Here is a 20,286-nt window from a genome sequence, read left to right as displayed (position 1 = left end):
GTTCTGTTTAGTGCCTTTGGACCAAGAGATACCTTCGTATGAAATTTCTGTTATTCGTAACATATGCTTAAGTTACTAGAAACAACATTATAACCACTAGGAGTGTTTTGATAAATTTCAAGGATTTCCCTCGATTGCTCATAAGTGCCATCATCAGCTCACCGCTTTCGTAATTGTTATATAAAATTAAGATTATATGCTATACAACAACACAAGAATTTTGAAAATCGGTCCACAAACAGCGAAATAATCATCAACATCATCAACTCAATCAAAAACACCTGCTTCGATGCAAAATATCACGAAAAGTACCAATAATTGGGTTATAATGTGAAGACCCATGGTATAATTATTTTTGTGATGATGATGATCAATCAAATTGATGTGTTGGCTTATGCTTTCAGTTTTTTAAGCAACGCCGAAATCCCCGGCGTTGCAAAAGTTCTGTTCGGTACCTTCGAATCCAGGGTATAACCTGGTGCGAAAACTTACTTTTTGGTAGCATTTACCTCGAATGCTTCTCAAAAAATCAAAATCACTATATGGACAAATTTCAAGGAGTCCCCTCGATTCCTCATGGATCCCATCATCAGATCACCACTTTTGTGAATATGGTACCAACCTCGGATTCAACCCTGTACAACAACAAAATAATCATGAAAATCGGTCCACAAACGGCAAAGTTATGGTTGAAAATACAAAAAAATATTTATATAAACAGACGAACATATAACCTCCTCCTTTTTGGAAGTTAGTTAAAAAGATTGACCTCTGGGAAATTTTATAGGAAAGATTTGTTAGTTTAAGAGGATACACCAGGGGCGAGAGAAATTGAAAATAGGTATTTGAAAATGTATTGCTGTCTCACCAATCTCAAGTCTCCCACCGCAGAGTGCGATAGAGACAACACGAGAAAAGTTCTAATAAAAGAACAGAAAAACTTCGATTCGTTGTCCGCTGATTCCTTCTCCAAAACTTAACCGATTTAAGTAATTTTTTCATTAAGAATTAAAGCAAGGTTTGAGGTGTGTTCCTATGTTTTATTTTTTTTGTATATTCTAGCCAGTTTTGTTTTCTGGGTGTTTGAACACAGAGGAAAATCTGGCCATTTTTTTGGGTTTTTGGACGTTCTCATCTTTTTTAATAATTAAATTATGAAAAAAAAGAAAACATAGGGGCATGCTTATAGTGGCCATAGATATTCAGGAAAAAAATCATAATTCTACCGGCATTATCCAGGGAGGAAACAGGGGACAGCGTTTGTATGGAAAAACGGCGGTGTGGAATCCTCTTAATTGGATTCTGAGGACCGGACGCTACGTCGATTTTAATATGATTGATGATAAATTAGTCACTACAAATGAGGCTCCTTTTTCAGCAAGAGTAACAACTTTTAGAGACAAATTAGTCCACAGTAATTGCTAATAAATTATAAACAGGAAAATAACAAATTAATTATAAAGCCAACGCAGCGTTAAACTCATATAAAGCTTATTATACTCCAAACAGTAAATCAATTCCCATTAGAACTTATCAAATAAGTACATTAAAACAAATCATAAACAGGGATATAAATCACGATAATTAATTTGGTTCACTTTGATGTTTAGTTTTGTTTTGTTTAACTAGCTTTATGTTTATAGTGAGAAAAACAATAGAACATAGTGATATAATATATTGTACATGTAAATAGTTTTCTTCTTTCTGCTCAAATCGCTGAAAGGCATCCAAATATGCAATTCAGTGTGGAGATTATTTGGGTATCGGGAATGGACGTACGGTACGGTTCTTACAACAAAATTAACTAGAGATCGCCCAATGGTTGAAATTCGACCTTAGTTTCAAAGACATTAGGACTACATGTTTTGTAAAAAAATATTGACTTTATCATATTTTTTTCAACTCTTGTCTCTGGGACTTAGCTGATCTCAGAAGGGCCGTGTAAGCATTGTCCAATAGTATCTAAGATTTAATAGAAAAAACTATAATCTATTTTCAATTTGTCACCTTGTTGTTAACAGACTTCAACCATAAATAAAAGACTATAATTCGTATGTATACTGTATAGGCTTGTCACTCAAAAAACAGTAATTTTTCCTAGGGTGTGTGTTGTAGTGTGTGTAATTTTTTATTTGTTAAAAAAAATATGATAAAAGCATAATTTCAAAATAATATTAGCTCGATGCACTCATTCACCATGTAAACTATAACTGTGCAAAATTTCATTCGACTAGGTTTTCCCGTTTTTCGTCAAAAGGGATACAAAGTTTTTGGCTCACGTATTAATAATACTAGCTATTTGACCGAGCTTTGCTCGGTATTCGATAAAACATGAATGAAATGACATTTTCTAAAAATGATTCCTAGCTAGATCGATTTATCGCCCCCGAAACCCCCTATATACTAAATTTCATGAAAATCGTTGCAGCCGATTCCGAGATAGATATATATGGTTAGAGAAAATCTTTATGTAAGAAAGAACAAAATCTTGTTAAATTATTATTTTAAAGGCTGGTTTATGTTTTAACTACTTGTTAAAATTTTATATAAAATATTCGTTTATGTGTAAAAACAATAAAGTTATAATAAAACTTTTAATGATAAACAATGTCTGCACTCGAAACAACTGGGCATACAGAGATAAAAGAGTCTGAAATACCTAGACGTCTAGGAACAATATACTTATATCTTTGGCAATTTGGATCAAATTAGAGAAAACGTAAAAAATGTGCTACGATCGTCGACGATTTCTGATACTCTGCAGTACATTGATTTTGCTATTTAAGAGTCCGGATCCCATCGCAGTTCTCATACAAACGTGTTCTCATATCAAGATAAGTTCCCATACGAGAATATTTTTTTTATTTTCGTTTATTGGGGTCTCCAAACAGTCTTACATAAAATTAATTATTAATAAAGTAAAGTTTGCAATATTTACTATGTTTGTACAGGAACCTAAGTAATTACTATTTTAAGCTGAATAATAACTTTAATAATTATGGTAAATATTCTCGTATGTGAAATGATCTTGGTATTACGTTTGTATGAGAATCGCGATGGCATCCGGACTCTTAATGCAACAATTAATGCAGCTTAGTTCCTTGTTCGATGCAAACGGTTTTCTTATGGACTTACAAACGGAATTCTTGTCAACATAGGCATTAGGCATGTCATGAGAATCTTTTTTTTTTGTATAAAATTAGGGGGCGAACGAGCCAACGAGTCACTTGATGGAAAGCAACTACCGTCGCCCATGGCATATGGACACTCGTAATATCAGAAGAGTTTCAGGTGCGTTGCTGGCCTTTTATTAAAGGGAATACGCTCTTTTGAAGATTTGCAGGTCGTATCATCTCGGCGTAATTCCAAGGGTCCAAAATGTTGAAACACTATGGCAGTCAACAATCTGAGCGGCCCTTCGTTGGATACGATCCAGAGGAAGTAGTTGGTATTTTGGCACCCCTGCCCAGAGATGATAGCAGTATTCCAAGACGTGGGGCCGAACCTGAGCCTAGTAGAGCTGTAGGCTTTGGATCGGACTGAAATACTAATAATAATTTATAATATCTATGGAGTCTATGATAATAATAATATCCATGGACGCTTCACACCACGTCAGTCTGGCCCCGTTCTAAGTACCTGAAGGACTTGTGTTACGGGTACCAGACAACGAAAATATATATTTAACACTTTTATACTATACATAATATTATATTTAAGATTTTTATTATATTATACACATATTTAATACACATCCATGACCGAGGAACTTTGAAAACTTTTTGTTCTGTCGGCGGGATTCGAACCCGCGACCCCCGGCTTGAGTTACCACCAGGCACCAACTGAGCCACAGAGGTCGTCAATACTGTCTCGCTCTCTCAAAACATTTCGTGATTTTGTAACGAACAATAATAATCGAAGTCGTTTTGTTGCTAGTAGCATTAGAATACTGAAATCTATCACTACACATTCTCTTGCTCATAAAGCGAAAATCCGGAAAAATCTGGAAAAATCGAGCTTTTAGCTGATGCTTAATGAAGACTTTTACCGAAAATTGCATTACGCGGACCATGTTACCCGGCTTTTGAAGTTAACGTAAAAATATCACGGACGGGATCCTCCACGGGGATTTTAATTTACGGAGTTTTTGAAATTACTCGCTTTGTGTTTAGTTCTATGAAATCTAGAATGCACGCTGGAAAATTTTAATGTGTGATAGAGAAAATATTTAAATTTAGAACAGTATCCGTGCTTTTTGATGTGTGATGCAAACTTAAAAAAAAATGTGTATCCGGACTCCAGAGGCCCAATTCCCTACCTCCTTGAAATAAACCAATTTGTTGCCCAGGAGGGTACCAAATGCGTTGAAGAATCTCTCTCTGGACGTCCATGCTCAGCTCTCTTATTATTTGAATTAAACGGATTTTTTACTTTTTTTATAATTTTAGTATCATTTAACCATGCTAGGCAGAGCCTATTATCGTGGTGGTCCATTTTATGTTTTAAGTATTTACATAAAAATGTGTGTAAACGACTTTTGCGCATGGCCATGCCAAATAATTTAAAACGGGCGCGGGAACCGTACATTTTTCCAGGACAAAAAGTATCCTATGTCCTTTCCCCGGTTTCCCGGGACTCAATGTTTCTCTCAACTCAAATTTCAGCAAAATCCATTCAGCGATTTGAACGTGCAAAGGGAACAGACAAATAGACAGACAGACAAACTTTCGCATTTATAATATTAGTATGAGTGTGTTTAGGTACATTCAGTTGACATTGATATTAAACATGCCGAATTTCTCGCGTTTATCTCCGCGCGCTCCGTTTTAACTCATTTTGATCTAATATAAACAAAACTCTGTATTAGTGGTATAATAGTGGTTCTAATTTAAATATCACCGTGTATTAACCGCCAAAAAATACAATAGCATATTAATTTAGTCGACTTTAAATTTTCTCACACTTTGTGATTTAGCTCAACACGACTCATACAAGTATTACACGAGAAAAGAGAATACACATCATACTTCATACTAATACTAACACTACGTGTAGAGCCATGCTTCGGCACGAATGGGACGGCTCGACCGGAGAAATACCACGGGCTGACAGAAAACCGGCGTGAAACAGCGCTTGCGCTGTGTTTCGCCGAGTAAGTGAGTTTACCGGAGGCCCAATCCCCTACCCTATTCCCTTCCCTACCCTTCCCTATTCCCTTCCTTACCCTCCCCTATTCCCTCTTAAAAGGCCGGCAACGCACCTGCAGCTCTTCTAATGTTGCGAGTGTCCATGGGCGACGGAAGTTGCTTTACATCAGGTGACCCGTTTGATCGTTTGCCCCCCTTATATAATAAATACTAACAACTAACACTAATACTAATTAACTCATAGGCTAAATTTTACTGCGGAAAAACATCTTATCAGAAATCATAAGTACTAATTTATTTTTACTTTTAAACAGCAGGCAGCACCGCAGGGCACAGATAGTAGATCATAAAGACTGGGTTAGATCAATATTGTCTTTTAGGCAAGATGTTTTATGGGTAAAGTGTATCTTTGACTCTTTCTCTTTAGTCTTTACCCTTTTTATCAATCCAGCACCCTTTGGTAGACCGAAGACAGACGGACGGACGTGACAAAAATATTATTAGACTTCTGAAACTGTTGAGGAAAACTAAAAACTCTTGGAACTTGTGTAGTGTTATTACGAGTTATTATATTAAAGTAGTTGATGCCTACAACTTCGTTGCACAGAAAATTGTTTATCATGCAAAAACCGTGCATTTCTTCAGGGTAAAAGTATCCTATGTCCTTGCCCAGGACTTAAAGTATCTCCATACCAAATTTAAGCAAAATCGGTTCAGCGGTGTGGGCGTGAAGAGGTAAAAGACAGACAGACACACAATTGTATGAATTGGTCAATACTTGATCTAATTTCACCCTGGGCTTTTACTAAATTAAACGAAACAACAAAACTTACCACGTTAAAAATAATAATATATGTAATTTTAGTTTATCACCGAAACCAATGTGGTTTGATTGTATCTTAAAATCACCAACAGTAGAAATCGAAGCACGAAATTCCACTTCTAGTTCTTATTTTTCACATTTGTATGAACATTGTTATAAATAAGAGTGTTCTTTTAATCACCAGTATTATATTGACATAATTTTATCACAATAACAAAATTATAGGCAACTAGTTGGGTTCGCGCCACCTAACAACTGGCCCATGTCAATGACATAGATTATATTTTGGGACATACAAACAGAGAACCCATACCGAACTAGAGTTTATAATACCTATTTTAATTCAGGTACAGTCACGTTGCATCTAATAAGGCAATAAAATTTCCATAAAACTACGAAATAACGACACGTTTGTATTAAGTATTCACAAACATTATATTTTAATCTTGTTTTTAATATTGTAATATGGGTTCATATTTTTTTTTTTCATAATATCAAAAGTAGAATGTTTACTATTCAATACATCACACGAGGGTCGAGGGCTAAATCTATTGATACAACGGCTTACACCATACACGTGTCAACTGTTAACGTCGCGTTGTATAGAAAATTATTACAGTATTATCCCGCGTTTATAGTTCAAATACTTGACGTAATATGTTTGAGACAAAATTAATTATTATAACCATAAATGGGCACAAATAATTTACGGCAGATAAAAAAAGATGTAACATAAAACTTTATAATGCGTGCACTGGTGACTAGTCTAATTTTATAATCTCCATCTCTATTAATATCTACGTCCATAAAAAAACTAGCAACAGAACATTAAAAAGATCTTTACTATCATCTCAACAAAATCTCTCATTTTAAGTTACATTCAATAAGAACACAATTGTATGAAAATATTATTCATCGGAATATTCGTGTATCGACACGCTTGAAGTGGCGTTGTCGTATTGGGGGCACTTAAATAACTTTTCTCATAATATCACTATTACTTTCCCCGCCCTGAGCTCCTCGGGAGCGGGCGATAAGTACTTAACTTTGTTGGTCACTTTATCTAAAAGGATCGACATTTTATCAAATACATTTTAGTTTTTTTATATAATACTACTGAAGATTTAACCCTTTTGGCTTTCACTTGTCACGGACATATGCCGCTAGATGCCATCTAGCGTCAAACTAGCAAAACTTATCGAGGGAACAGCGACAACATAAATCCCCTACTCAATACTAGATGGCATGAGGTGCGCAAGTACATACTCGAACCTTCTAGAAAAGTCCAACATTTGTTTACGTGTATCGGGAACTTTCTGGAATTCGTCTCGCCATATAAATAAAGTCTTTCTCTCCAAATCCTCGAACCCTAGCACGTAACACACCGACTTAGATTTGGTACGAAATAGCATAGAGTCCCGCATAAAAAGAATATCTGCAAAAATAAAGTTACTGGCATATTCTTGTTTATAAATTGTAAACTTATTTAATTATAATAGGTACCTATTATAACTTATAAGTATTTCAGTCACACCTCACTTTATCGTTTTGCTAAATAGAGATTATGATAAATGTGTTTTCAAGTATTATTCTCTACTCGTTGTCTACTCATTGCGCGTCTATTCTAATATTAGAAGCGCATGTAACGGCGATCGCGTATCAGTTTTAGTTTTTATTGTGCGCCGCACCGTCCGGTGTATTTCGGGACACTAACTAAGCCAGTGGAACTGTCATATTCCCTGAAAACCCCAGTCAAAAACCCACAACTCTTAATGCTATCATGAAACTAACAAAAATATTTTGAAAGCCACTTTTCGTCAATAGGTATTATAAGCGACATAAATTTCATCGTGATCTGTTGCAACCTTTAATATGTTCATTTGTTATCTACTTCTCATGCCCGAGTGTATACGCAACACAAAAGAGATCTCTCTTACAACTTACCTAGAGCTTATAAATTTTAACACAGTGCGTTCTTATGGGATAGGGTACAGGTACACGATAGACGAATAATACCCCAATACACTTTCGTAATCCTTCGTACTGACTACTGACCAACCAAACGTCAAACGTGGCAAGGCTACATTAAGCTGAGAATCTCACTAATTCTCAACTTCGTTCGGCAAAATAGAAAACAATGTCTGCTGAAGCGAAAAATGTAAAAGGAGCAAGACACATTGTTTGCGTCATGTTTTTCACAGCGCAGTGAAAAATCGTCCGGAACTCAATGAGGCATTTTCTAATTGCCAAAGCGAATATCGAAGTCGAAAGGATTTGAAACACAACCGAAACAAGTTGCCAATTGAAAAATGCCACAAAAGTTCTGGGTATGCCATTGAATTGGTATTATTGTTCTGCTCTCGCCCGACTTCCTGGAAATTACTCCACTAACAAGAAAATAAATAAATAAATAAATAAACAATTAGAAACAACGAGAATGTAGGCACCTTTTAGGATTCCGTGCGGCGTCCGTCTGTCTGTCTCCTGCAGGCTATAGCTTAAGAACCACCGCTATACTCTTCTGGGATAATGCGTGGAGACCACAAAGGAAGACCTTCCGAGTTCCGACCGAGCGATGTACCGGAGCCCTCGTGATACATTTCAGCTGTCGTATATTATATACGCGCTTAGAAAACTTCGATAGCGCGATGCAGGAATGTTAGGGATGATGACAAGGTCAGAGATTAGCGAATTTTGTTAATAAAATAAAGAAATCACGGTAAAAAATAAGTGTTCCCATAATTTTAAGCTTGATAGCATTTGTATTTTTTTTTTGTTATGCGCCTTCAAAGTTGGATATTCAAGTCGAATTTTTTTTCAATTAAATTTCTTAATATTTGTTTACAATTCGATAACTTATGCAATTAAAAGCAACTTTTGTTATGAAACCACTTTCATAAACGCAATATTTAATATACCTGTCGAACAAAGTTGCCTCCCGATGCGTACAAACTACGAAACACTGACGTCATACTTTAGTAGCACTTTGTATGGAGCGTTTCGGGCAGGTCTTTTTTATGAGATATTTGAATTGTCATATCTTGGTGAATTTTTAAGCTATCAGAGTCATTCTTTCAACGATGTCCCTATTTTTTAACTGTCTTTCAATTACCGATAAGAAAAAAAAATAGTCATCATGCCTATAGGTAGAGTAGACTTCTGATATTTTCACAAATTATGTATTTTAGCTGCCGCTATATAACAACATAAAGGCGAAAGTTTGTTTGGATGTATAGATGTATGGATGTGTGGATGTGTGGATGTATGGATGTTTGTTACTCTTTCACGCAAAAACTACTGAACAGATTTTAATGAAACTTTACAATCATATAGCTTATACATCAGAATAACACATAGGCTACAATTTTAACCGACTTTCAAAATGGGGGAGGTGTTATATTCGTTTTCTTATGTTCAACGATTACTCCGCCGTTTGTTAACCGATTTTCAAAATTTTTCTTTTGGTATATAGGGTATTATTCCAATTTGGTATTATATTCACAAAAGTGGTGATCTGATGAAGGATCCATAAGTAATCGAACTCCTCAAAATTTATGGGGAAACATGTGGTGACTTCGGTTTCGTGAGAAGTATTCTAAGCATATGCTACAAACAAGTAAGATTTTGCACCGAGGTATACCTGGTATACCGTGGTTCGGAAGGTGCTGAGAGAACTCCTGATTCTTTATAGATACAAGTTTGGGAGTTTCGGTGTTGTTTTAAGAACGGAAAGCATATTATGCTACTATGCAAATTACATTCATCATCATCATCATCACTACCATAATATTATACCATGCATCGTCCCATGATTATGAGCCTGTTATTGGTACTTTTCATAGTCTTTTAGATCGAGACTCGAGTTTGTCAAGCGATAATTGAAAAAAATCTATATACTTATAATATTATAAACCTGAAGAGTATGTTTGCTTGAACGCGCTTATCTCAGGAACTACAGATCCGATTTAAAAACTTATTTGTAATTTCAGTGTTACATAGCTCATTTATCGAGTAAGGCTATTTTTTTTTTAAATAATAATAATAATATCTATGGACGCTTTACATCACGTCAGTCTGGCCCCGTGCTAAGTACCTAAAGGACTTGTGTTACAGGTACCAGACAACGGAAATATATTTAATACTTTTATACTATACATATATTTAAGATTTTTATTATATCATACACATATTTAATACACATCCAGACCCGGGAACATTGAAAACTTTTTTTTTGTTCCGTCGGCGGGATTCGAACCCGCGACCCCCGGCTTGAGCTACCAACGCGCTCACCACTGAGCCACAGAGGTCGTGAAATATTATTATATATACATATTATTATCACGCTACGACTAATACGACCGAAGAAACTCAGGAAAATGTGGGAAAAACGGGGGAAATATTAGAAAGGGTTTATCTCACGAACTACTGGAGCAATTTTATGGCAATATTTGGCACATAATATGTACATATATAGAGTAGACCACGTGAAGAGAGTATAGCTATTTTTCATGGGAAAATGTACGGTTTCTGTAAAATTCCTAATTTAGGTACGCGGGCGAAGCCGCGCGGGACATCTAGTATAGTTATACAACACTTTAACGAAAGTTTGAGTAAAGCGTCTATTATAGGTCTACCAGGATCTGATGGCAAATTTGGATGGCAGATTTTCAAAAAATATCCTTGAACATTGGATATATTTTTATATTTACATGTTTCACACACAGAATCAGCCACTATAAGGAAAAAAGGATAAAAATAATGTTTTATTCCAATTACCGGGGGTATTGCTAGAGTCAATTTATTTTCTCACTTGTAATTGCCATCAGATTCTGGTAGACCTTTCACGACTGTCGACTACCTACGTAAGGACCACTTACGAAATAAACAAACTTGACCGTAACTTGACCCATTGAAAAAGAATCTAAGTATACCTAGTTAATATTATAAAATATAAAGCGTAAGAGCTTGTTTGTTTGAACGTGCGAATCATAGAACTACTGGTCCGATTTAAAAAATTCTTTCAGTGTTATATAGCTCATTTATCGAGGAAGGCTATAGGCTATATTTTATCACGCTAAGACTAATAGGAGCGAAGAAATAGATGAAAATGTGGAAAAACGGGGGAATCGATTATCTTAAGAACTACTCGAGCTATTTTTATGTTATTTGGTACACATGAAGAATAGACCACGTGAAGGGACATAATATGCTGTTTTTTGCGGGAAAATGTAAGGTTCCCGTGAAATTCCTAAATAACGCGGACGAAGCCGCGCGGAACATCTAGTATAATATAATAAGGTGGACTCATCGATTCCGCTGACAATTTATTTAGACTTTGGTATAACTTCGGACACGAATTACTGACTGAATAATGACTGACTTAATAATATTATGATAACAAATCTACATAGGTAATATAAATAAAAATTACTAAACTCCGATTTTTAATTCAAGATCAAAAAAACTACTACAATATTGCCACTGCTATAAAATATTTGTGCAAGAGCATATTCCTTTTTTCTAAAAAACAAGGCTTAGATAATTTTAATTATAAGTAATTTTAATCAGATGATTTAAATAAGTAACCTGAGTTATTTTATTTTACATAAATACAAAACACCCTAATGAAATCTTAAACATCTGTAATTTTTGGTAGTATACCTGGTATTTTACTGGTATCACTTCAGGTATTCATAACATTTGGTGCAATAATTTACAGGCTAAAGTAACATACTTAATATAATTTAAATATACATGTACCTAATTTACAAAATAGCAGAAAAATTGTGTGTAGCTCGCTTTAATGGTCGTTATCTTATCGCCGCCATTTTTTTCGGCAGACAGTAAAGAAGAATATACTTACGTATGAAAAGTGATTTTATTTTAACCTTTCCGAATCTCTTTCCCTTAATATTAAAATGATAAAATGATGTCTTATATTATGTTTTACGACAGCATTTGTCCTATTCTGTAAACTATGTAAGTGCGAGAGGGACGAATGCTATTCAAACATAAAAGACGTCCTATTTAGACTAAGATGTAAGAGTATCATCTGGGTTCTAGTAAAAACCATTAATATTAATATAAAAGCTTGTATCAATAAGGATTATTTGACGAAAACCTTGTTTAATCATTATGTTGACCAGTAATGCCAATAATAAATAAAGTTACATATTGCGAAAAGGTTGGCAAAACCTGAAATATTCACTTGACAATGACATAAGTCACTTTGACACCTTTGACAGTGACGTATCTGTAGTAGCTTTTTTGATCTTGAATTAAAAATCGGAGTTTATGTTAAAGCACAAATCAATTATAGGCGTGAATCGTGATAGTTCGTATCCGTGATTCGTACCACAAAATATTAAGACATAGTGGAATATACTACTGACTAATGCTAGAGTTTTATTCTTCTCTTCAAATAATGGGTTGTTTTCTTTTTTTTAATCTCCACCAGACGGCGCGACGATAGACACTTCTAGATTTTCTATTGGTTCCCCACCGATCTGAAATTATCTGCAGGTTAGCAGCACTGACTACATATTGGTTGTGTTTCTAAAAAATATCAGTGTACTGTCAAGTGTGACATAAATCAAAATATCTTAAACTGTAAAAGTAATAAAAATTTGGAATAGAAAAAAATGTCTTTCTTTGTTTCAGTATTTATGGCAAGATAGTAAGACAAATAGAAGTATATTTTATATACATTTCCATATATTTCTATGCTTTTTTGCTTCGTCTCTAGTTTAAATTTCACGAAGAGCATAGTACGCCTGCGATCATTGGCCTAAGCGATTAAGCCAGTATACATTCTTTTGCCCAGTTTTGTAGCAACATTACCGATAGTAAACCCATACGCCATCTAGTTATTACAATGAAAACTGTTTGACAATCAAATTTTGAAAATAAAAAAATGCCTCATTTAGATTATTCGAAATCTCTAAGACCTGAGTCTTAGCATAATAATAATATTATTATTATTTCATAGACATAATATTATGTGTTATAGTTTAGAGTCCGGCTAGCGAAAGATGAGACTGGCTTTTTATTCCAAAACTGATTAGTGATTATGGTAACACTGTCATTAACGTCAGTGTCACCTATAGCATCTGTTGTTTATGTGTCAAAGTGAAAAATATTGATGATAAAAACGTGACGAAAACTTTGAAAAATGATTTGCTAAAACTGCTTTTAGCTATGATTAGTAAATACGAACAAAAAAGAAGTGAAAAGGATGCAATTTTCAAACAAAAACAAGATTGTTTACATGAAATATCAAAGTGCATTTACAATTAATTAAAATCATTATGATTTATCATGTAATTGAATTTATTGTTTTGCAGGTAATATGCAATGCAGGTAACATGTAATGGTGCAAAGGATTCAGTTAAGTATGCAAGTTAAAATATCAAGCATAAATAAATTATTAGATATTATGTTTCAAGCAGAGTGTTTAAAGACAAAATCAGTTCCCTGATGAGATTTCTTCTTAGACCGGTAAGACCCTTTTTTTTTTATCGTTGGGGGAATGCATTTACGCATCCCCGGGGCCTGGGGAGGACCACCGAGGTATGTGGGACTCCACGGGGCGGACGTAGTATCCGCACCCGGGACTACCCACTAAAACCCCAACGGTGTTCCTGCTCCTGAAGGTGGGACTACGGGAAACACGTGTTAAACGACCGCAGCCCCACCACCTCTGTCTCTTTGGGCTCCACTCATGGAAACACGACATTCCACACAACTCCGCGACGATGCGCTGGAACATCTAGCGCATAGTGGCCTACCCGGGACTCGATGTCATGGGCGACGGCAGCCCCATGCCGACGCCCCGAGCTCCCCTGCTAAGGCGGGACGTCGTGACCATGTCTGGTCCTTGGTCTCCGCCTCGGCCTTCTCCGAGGATTGTGCGCCTCCGCCTCTCGCCTGCGCTCCGCCTCCTCCTTCGACGACATCACCGAATCAGCGAATGTCTCGACTGCCCTCCAAAAGTATTGGCTGTCCAGCATCGCACAAACGGTGGCCGGCAGCGTGATGTCGGGTCCAATAGTTGCGTGTAGGGCCGCTCTTTGACTGCTCCAAGCGGAGACCGGTAAGACCCTAACGTTACAAAAAAAATACCTGAAAGCAACCTTGCTATTGAATGCTAACTTTATTTATGAACATATTTTCAGATATCAGTGTATGTACCCTAAAAAGGATTAAAAAAGAAGGCCACATAATAAAGGCGTGTGGTTACGGGTGTTTGGCTAGGAGGTGTTAATGCATCCGCCGTATAGTCCTGACCTTGCACCTTCAGATTTCCACCTGTTTCAATCGCTGCAGTATTCCTTAGGCAGTGTCAGGTTGACATCACAAGAGGACTGCTAGAACCACTTGTCGCAGTTTTTTCATCAGAAGCCCCAAAATTTTTATAGCAATGGGATCGTGTCCCTACCAACAAGATGACAAGAAGATGACAAAATGATACCTATATATTTTAGTCAATTGTAAATAATCTTTTTAAAAAAACCTTCCGAATGTTTATATAAAATGCGAAAAAAATATCCGCAATTGTTTTTTCATCTCCCCTTAATCCTTGGTTTTTAATCAACTTGCAAGGGGGGGGTTATTAGTTTCAGGCATGTACATGTATGTATTAGATAAACATATTTGAGTATAATTAATACAATCTATAAACAATTAAAATAAAGCACTACATAGAAAAGTCAGGAGGTATTAAAGGGCTCTAAGAGATCTAAGAGACCATACATCATGGATTCCCAAAATTAAAGGAAAGAACGAAAAAGCAGAAACTGATCGAAAAAATATCCTGAATATAGCTACAAACGTTTTTAAGTCTTTATATCATGACAATACTTACTGTTCAGATTACACAAGTCAAAAAATATCAGAAAACCATGAAAAAGTACCTTCGATCCTAAATTGTGAAGTAGAGAAGGCAATACTAAGCCAGAAAAATAAAAAAGCATCCGGAGATGATAAGATATCCAATGAACTTTTAAAAGGGACATTACAATATATCGTAACTCCACTAACAAGGCTATTTAATGAAATTCTTATAAACGAATATATCCCTACACAATGTACCTTTTCTACAATTAAACTACTGCATAAGAAAGGAGATAAAGACCAAATCAATAACTATCGACCAATAAGCCTATCACCAAACATCTATAAAGTTTTTGCCAAAGTCATATTAGCTAGGATAGAAAAAGTGCTTGATGAAAATCAACCGGAGGAACAAGCTGGTTTCCGTTGCGGATACTCAGTACTGGACCATATACATGCATTAAGACAAGTGATTGAGAAATATACGGAATACGGCTTAACTTGCTATATAGCGTTTATTGACTACAGCAAAGCCTTTGATATCCTACTGCATGAAAAATATGGGAGGCACTTGAAGAACAAGGAATAGATGACAAATACATTACAGTTTTAAAAACTATCTATAAAACAGTACAACTAGAATACAGCTTGAAAGAAAAGGGGAACCTTTTAACATACAGAAAGGAGTACGTCAAGGTGACCCCCTATCACCAAAGCTTTTTGCAGCTGTATTGGAAAAGGTATTTAGAGGCATGAAATGGGATAGCTTCGGATTAAATATTAATGGCACCAAACTAACACATCTCAGATTCGCCGATGATATTGCTCTGTTTGCTACAACTTCTGAAGAGATTAATATAATGATAAATCAATTAGCTACTGAAAGCAAAGCGGTCGGTCTGGAATTAAACTTAGACAAAACAAAAGTAATGACGAATGATCCTAAACACGATGTTACAATTGAGGATAAGCAGATTGAATATGTGGAAGAGTACATATATTTAGGTCAAGTAATATCACCCCATAACACGATGAATAAGGAAATGGAAAGAAGAGTCGGAAATGCTTGGAAGAGTTACTGGACTTTAAAAGAGGTGATGAAAAATCCAAATATACACATTAAACTTAAAAGTAAATTATTTGATACTTGCGTTCTCCCTGTTTTAATGCATGGAAGCCAAACATGGTCCCTTACCAACCAAAACTTAGCCAAATTAAGCTCCTGTCAACGTGCAATGGAGCGTAGCATGCTTGGCATAAAGAAAATAGATCGAGTAAGAAACGATGAAATCAGAAATATAACTAAAGTACAAGACATTACGGTGAAAATTAAACGGCTGAAATGGAAATGGTCAGGACATTTGATAAGGGGCAAAGACAAATGGAGTAAAAAAGTCACAGAATGGTACCCTAGAATCGGCAAAAGACAAAGAGGAAGACAAAACAAAAGATGGGCTGATGACTTTACACTCATAGCGGGAGTTACCTGGAGTAGAGTAGCCAGGGACAGAGTTGAATGGAGGAGGTTGGAGGAGGCCTTTGCCAAATGGCATACAGAGCAGCATGCCAAATAAACAATATTAGATGTAGGATTACATATTGCATAGAAAATATATGTAATAGTATAGTAATGAAGTAGTTAAGTAGTGTAAATGCTCTGAAAGAATGGCTATAAAAAATACAATCTATGATGCTTGCGAGTAATAATATAATATAGGAAATTATTTAACATTTCAATTAAATCTTATATCTTTAAACGAGGAATTCTTGAATATATATATATATATATATATATATATATATATATATATATATATATATATATATATATATATAACTAGCTATTTGACCGAGCTAAGCTCGGTCAAATAGCTAGTTATATTTAAACTTAGAAACAGTAGTGACGATTTAGTTTAAGAAAATGAAAATAATTGTTTGGTTAAATTATATTTTGTAATGTACGGTAAGTATTAAAGAAGAAGTTTTAATACTCTGACAAAAACATGCAAGAGTTTTCGTCAAAAACAAAACAATGAAATGTATTGCAAAATAAAATTTAAGTAAACAACAACAATAAACTTATTCTTTAAATGAGTTATCCAGACTAAAATATAATATTATTGTCATAAATGGTCGCTGTTAAGCATTTAGTGTCCTAACCCACAATTTTTTTGTTGTTAAATTTTGAATGCAGTCTTGTTCTAAATCATCTACAGAAAATAACTGCATTCATAACTCAATACGTAGTTTTTGTGTGGGTTAGTACACGAATGCTTAACAGCGTCCAAATAATCAAGTATCAAAACTATAATTACGACTATAGACAAGGTTGCCATACGTAGATTTTTTGAATTTGCCGCCTTTTTCCAGTCTCATCTTTCGCTAGCCAGACTCAATTAATGTCGAAATATCGAAACTATAGAAATCGATTTACGCCACATGCCTAGTACTCGATTGTTGCAAATGTCACTATCTGTCAACTGTCAAATGACCTTCGGGCATTTAGCAAACGTCAAAGTCAATTCTCTTTTCACTTTTGCTTTGAAATTTGGTTCGAGCAATTCTCTTTTATCGGCTCTACACGTTTCGTGTCTTTACGACTTAAAAGTAAGTTAATTTAATTAAAATATAGCTGTAATAAGTGCTGTATATTATAGGGGAACGTTTTGGTGTATTTAGTTTTTGTGAGAAGTAATTATTTTGACCGATGAAGTTGGATTAAGTTTTGTGGTTGAACACGCAGTTGGCGGGATGGTAACTTTATCATGGAAAACTCGGCAAGTTGTCTATCGGTATTTAGTTTAACGTTTATGATCTTAATTCCAGAATGCGTTACGTGGCCGCTTATTTGTTAGCCGTGCTCGGTGGAAAAGCTTCCCCAGCCGCTGCCGATATCGAGAAGATCCTTAGCTCTGTTGGTATTGAAGCTGATGCCGAAAAGCTCAAGAAAGTCATTTCTGAGCTCAACGGCAAGTCTGTCGAGGACTTGATCGCTGAAGGTAAGCTGTTTTTGTATGTAAATAAAAAGTGAGGTTAGAAGTTAGTACATACTGTACTTATACCTACATGATTTGTATTTGATAAGTAGTCGGTGCAGTATGCACATGGTATTTTAAATAGATCGTAAACTGGCATTGTTAGGAACGAGGTAAGTATATAAGTACTTAGGTTATGCTTTGATAATTTTTACCTATTACATAGCAGTTACAATACTTACTGTTATTATTAAGTATAACATTTAGAGTCACTATGCTTGTTAAGTCTATGTAGAAACAATATCACGGCCACCAGTAGAAATGCGAAAGTATGGACAAACTGTGGAGATAAACTTAAGGTAGCGTTCCGATCTTGTTTCGTTCCCAAAAATTCAATTAAAATGCCACTTTATGACAGACTATAGTCCTAAAAATTCAAATAATATCCTACTTTATGACATACTATAGCCTGTTATAAAGTGGCATTTTAATAGAATTTTTTTCGATCGCGATTGCCCATGGTAAACATTGGAACGGCACCTTTAGTTTATATCCACAGTTTATACTTTCGCATTTCTACTGGTGGCCGTGCTAGGGCTATAAGTGTGTGTTTATCTGCATCCATTTCTCAATATACTCTATGAACCTCATGGTACTTTCCTTGGCTAAACAAACTTTAGGTGTGCATAAGCAGGTTGTCTTTAGTTTTTTTATCTTAGAATGTCAGAGTTATATTCGAATTAGAACTTTTTGTAAACCATGCTATTCTCAATGATGACTCAACTTTACACCATCTTTCGACTGAAACACATTGCTGTTACTATACAGAACTGATAATTTATTCATCCCGCCCGTAACAGAAACAGTTAAGAACTGTTCTGATTATGTCCTTTTAAATTCCAGGCCGTGAGAAGCTGTCTTCTATGCCAGCTGGTGGTGCCGCTGTGGCTGCTGCCCCCGGTGCTGCAGCTCCTGCCGCAGCTGCTGAGGAGAAGAAGGGTTTGTAGTTTTTTGTATAGCTGACAAATGACAGAAAGTAAATATGTAGTAACATTGATGACCCAATTGGTCACTTTCAAGGCCTGTAACCTAGACATTTTCTATATTGCTTCTTTATAGAATCACTGTAATGTATGGAATTAAAATTAGATGAGTAAAACGTCAACGCCATATTAACAAATACTTGTGTCAATTCCATACATTTTGATCAGTGATTCTATAAAGTGATAATGATAAAGTATTAGCTAAAAGGCCAGGTTATTTAAAATTTTAAAAGTATTTCATACTAGTAATGATATGCAGTTTGTTACCACTGTTTTAATTAGTTCTATCTAAGTGTAAACAAGAATAAAACTCAGCCAAATTTATTTTCTACAATCAAGCCACTATTGCAGTGTGACTAATATCTGACAGTCAAATTGGTGGTATAGTAGCTGCTCATAATGGAATTTATTCTTGTTAGTATTTAGATCTACCTATATTAAGTGAAACTGACGATGGAAAAATGATTTTATAATGATGATCTCAATTAACACCATCTTTCGACTGAAAACTGTGCTGTGAATATCAGTTACTGATATAATATTTCTTTGTCAAAAACTTATTGTAGTTATGTATGTAGTTGCTAACCCCTAAATCATTGATTTACAGAAGAGAAAGAGGCCAAGAAGGAAGAATCTGAGTCTGAGGATGAAGACATGGGCTTTGGACTTTTCGACTAAACATTTTTATGTAAGTAATCAAGAGTCAACCTTATTAATCAATTTAAAGCCCTGTTCACATGCTTGGCAAACAATTGCAATCAGCAAGCAACAAACATCGAACCTACATGTGGATGGGTGTTTGTAAGTGTTTGCCATTTTATAATTTTACCTTGGAGGAGGCCTTTGCACAGCAGTGGGATAGTCGTAAAAAAAATTACGTGCAGGATCTACATAATAATCTATGCTAGTTGTTGATTTTTTCCATATCCATTAATTAATTTTTATGCTAAAATCCAAAATATTATGTTTTTGGGATTACAATGTTCTTCAGTTTCTAAATCAAAATCTTTTTGTATTACAAAACACCAGTAACAAAATTACTTAAAATATATTTTTTGTTTCAGGTGCAGGGCACGCAGATTTTATTCCAACTTTGTTGTAAGACTAATATGACAAGGATATTTCTGTGAAATAAACTTGTACTATAACTTATTTTGTTTTTTTGAGTATTCCTTGACTTTTTTTCCAATTTCATTCCAAAAACCTACTTTATGGGTAGCCTTTCAATAGAAGTAATTCCTTGCCCAATCTGATAATGACACTTTATGCTAATATTAATAATAATAATAATAAATATTCATTTTTCTCACCACAAAATTACACCAATATTAAAGATTCTACATAAATCACAGGTTTTGTGGGAGACTGGTGCCTAAACTAGGCGGATGCAAATGTTTCGGATCCTACATAAATATAGTTTATAAAATGAAAAAGTATTATTTTAATTTTTTATTAATGTGTTACAA

At 35.1% G+C, this 20,286-nt stretch overlaps 2 protein-coding genes and 1 non-coding gene across 4 annotated transcripts in view; 2 read left to right on the top strand and 1 right to left on the bottom strand.

Moving 5' to 3' along the window:
- LOC121727900 (potassium channel subfamily K member 15) overlaps positions 1 to 7,932 on the bottom strand; it is a 32,359-nt gene extending 24,427 nt beyond the window's left edge. The window contains exon 1 of one of the 2 annotated variants that reach the window (XM_042115945.1): positions 7,915 to 7,932. The gene's annotated coding sequence lies outside the window, so the exon portion shown is untranslated. Of the gene's footprint in view, positions 1 to 5,980; positions 6,219 to 7,914 lie in introns of those variants that run through there. The other variant, XM_042115944.1, reaches the window with a different exon arrangement.
- A 9,362-nt stretch (positions 7,933 to 17,294) lies between these two features.
- On the top strand, positions 17,295 to 19,968 carry LOC121727901 (60S acidic ribosomal protein P2). Its single transcript, XM_042115946.1, has 5 exons — positions 17,295 to 17,409; positions 17,629 to 17,801; positions 18,681 to 18,776; positions 19,428 to 19,508; positions 19,885 to 19,968. The coding sequence occupies exons 2-4, from the start codon at positions 17,630 to 17,632 to the stop codon at positions 19,496 to 19,498; spliced, it is 339 nt and encodes a 112-aa protein (XP_041971880.1). The 5' UTR covers positions 17,295 to 17,409; position 17,629; the 3' UTR covers positions 19,499 to 19,508; positions 19,885 to 19,968.
- LOC121728488 lies at positions 19,288 to 19,362 on the top strand. The gene has a single exon (XR_006035825.1). It is a non-coding gene; the product is annotated as a small nucleolar RNA Me28S-Am982 (small nucleolar RNA).
- Positions 19,969 to 20,286: the final 318 nt, after the last annotated feature.

Source organism: Aricia agestis, chromosome 6 (genome assembly GCF_905147365.1).
Source record: "Aricia agestis chromosome 6, ilAriAges1.1, whole genome shotgun sequence".
NCBI lineage: Eukaryota > Metazoa > Arthropoda > Insecta > Lepidoptera > Lycaenidae > Aricia > Aricia agestis.
The sequence above is the reverse complement of the archived record's forward strand: the minus strand, read 5'-3'. Positions and strand labels throughout refer to the sequence as shown.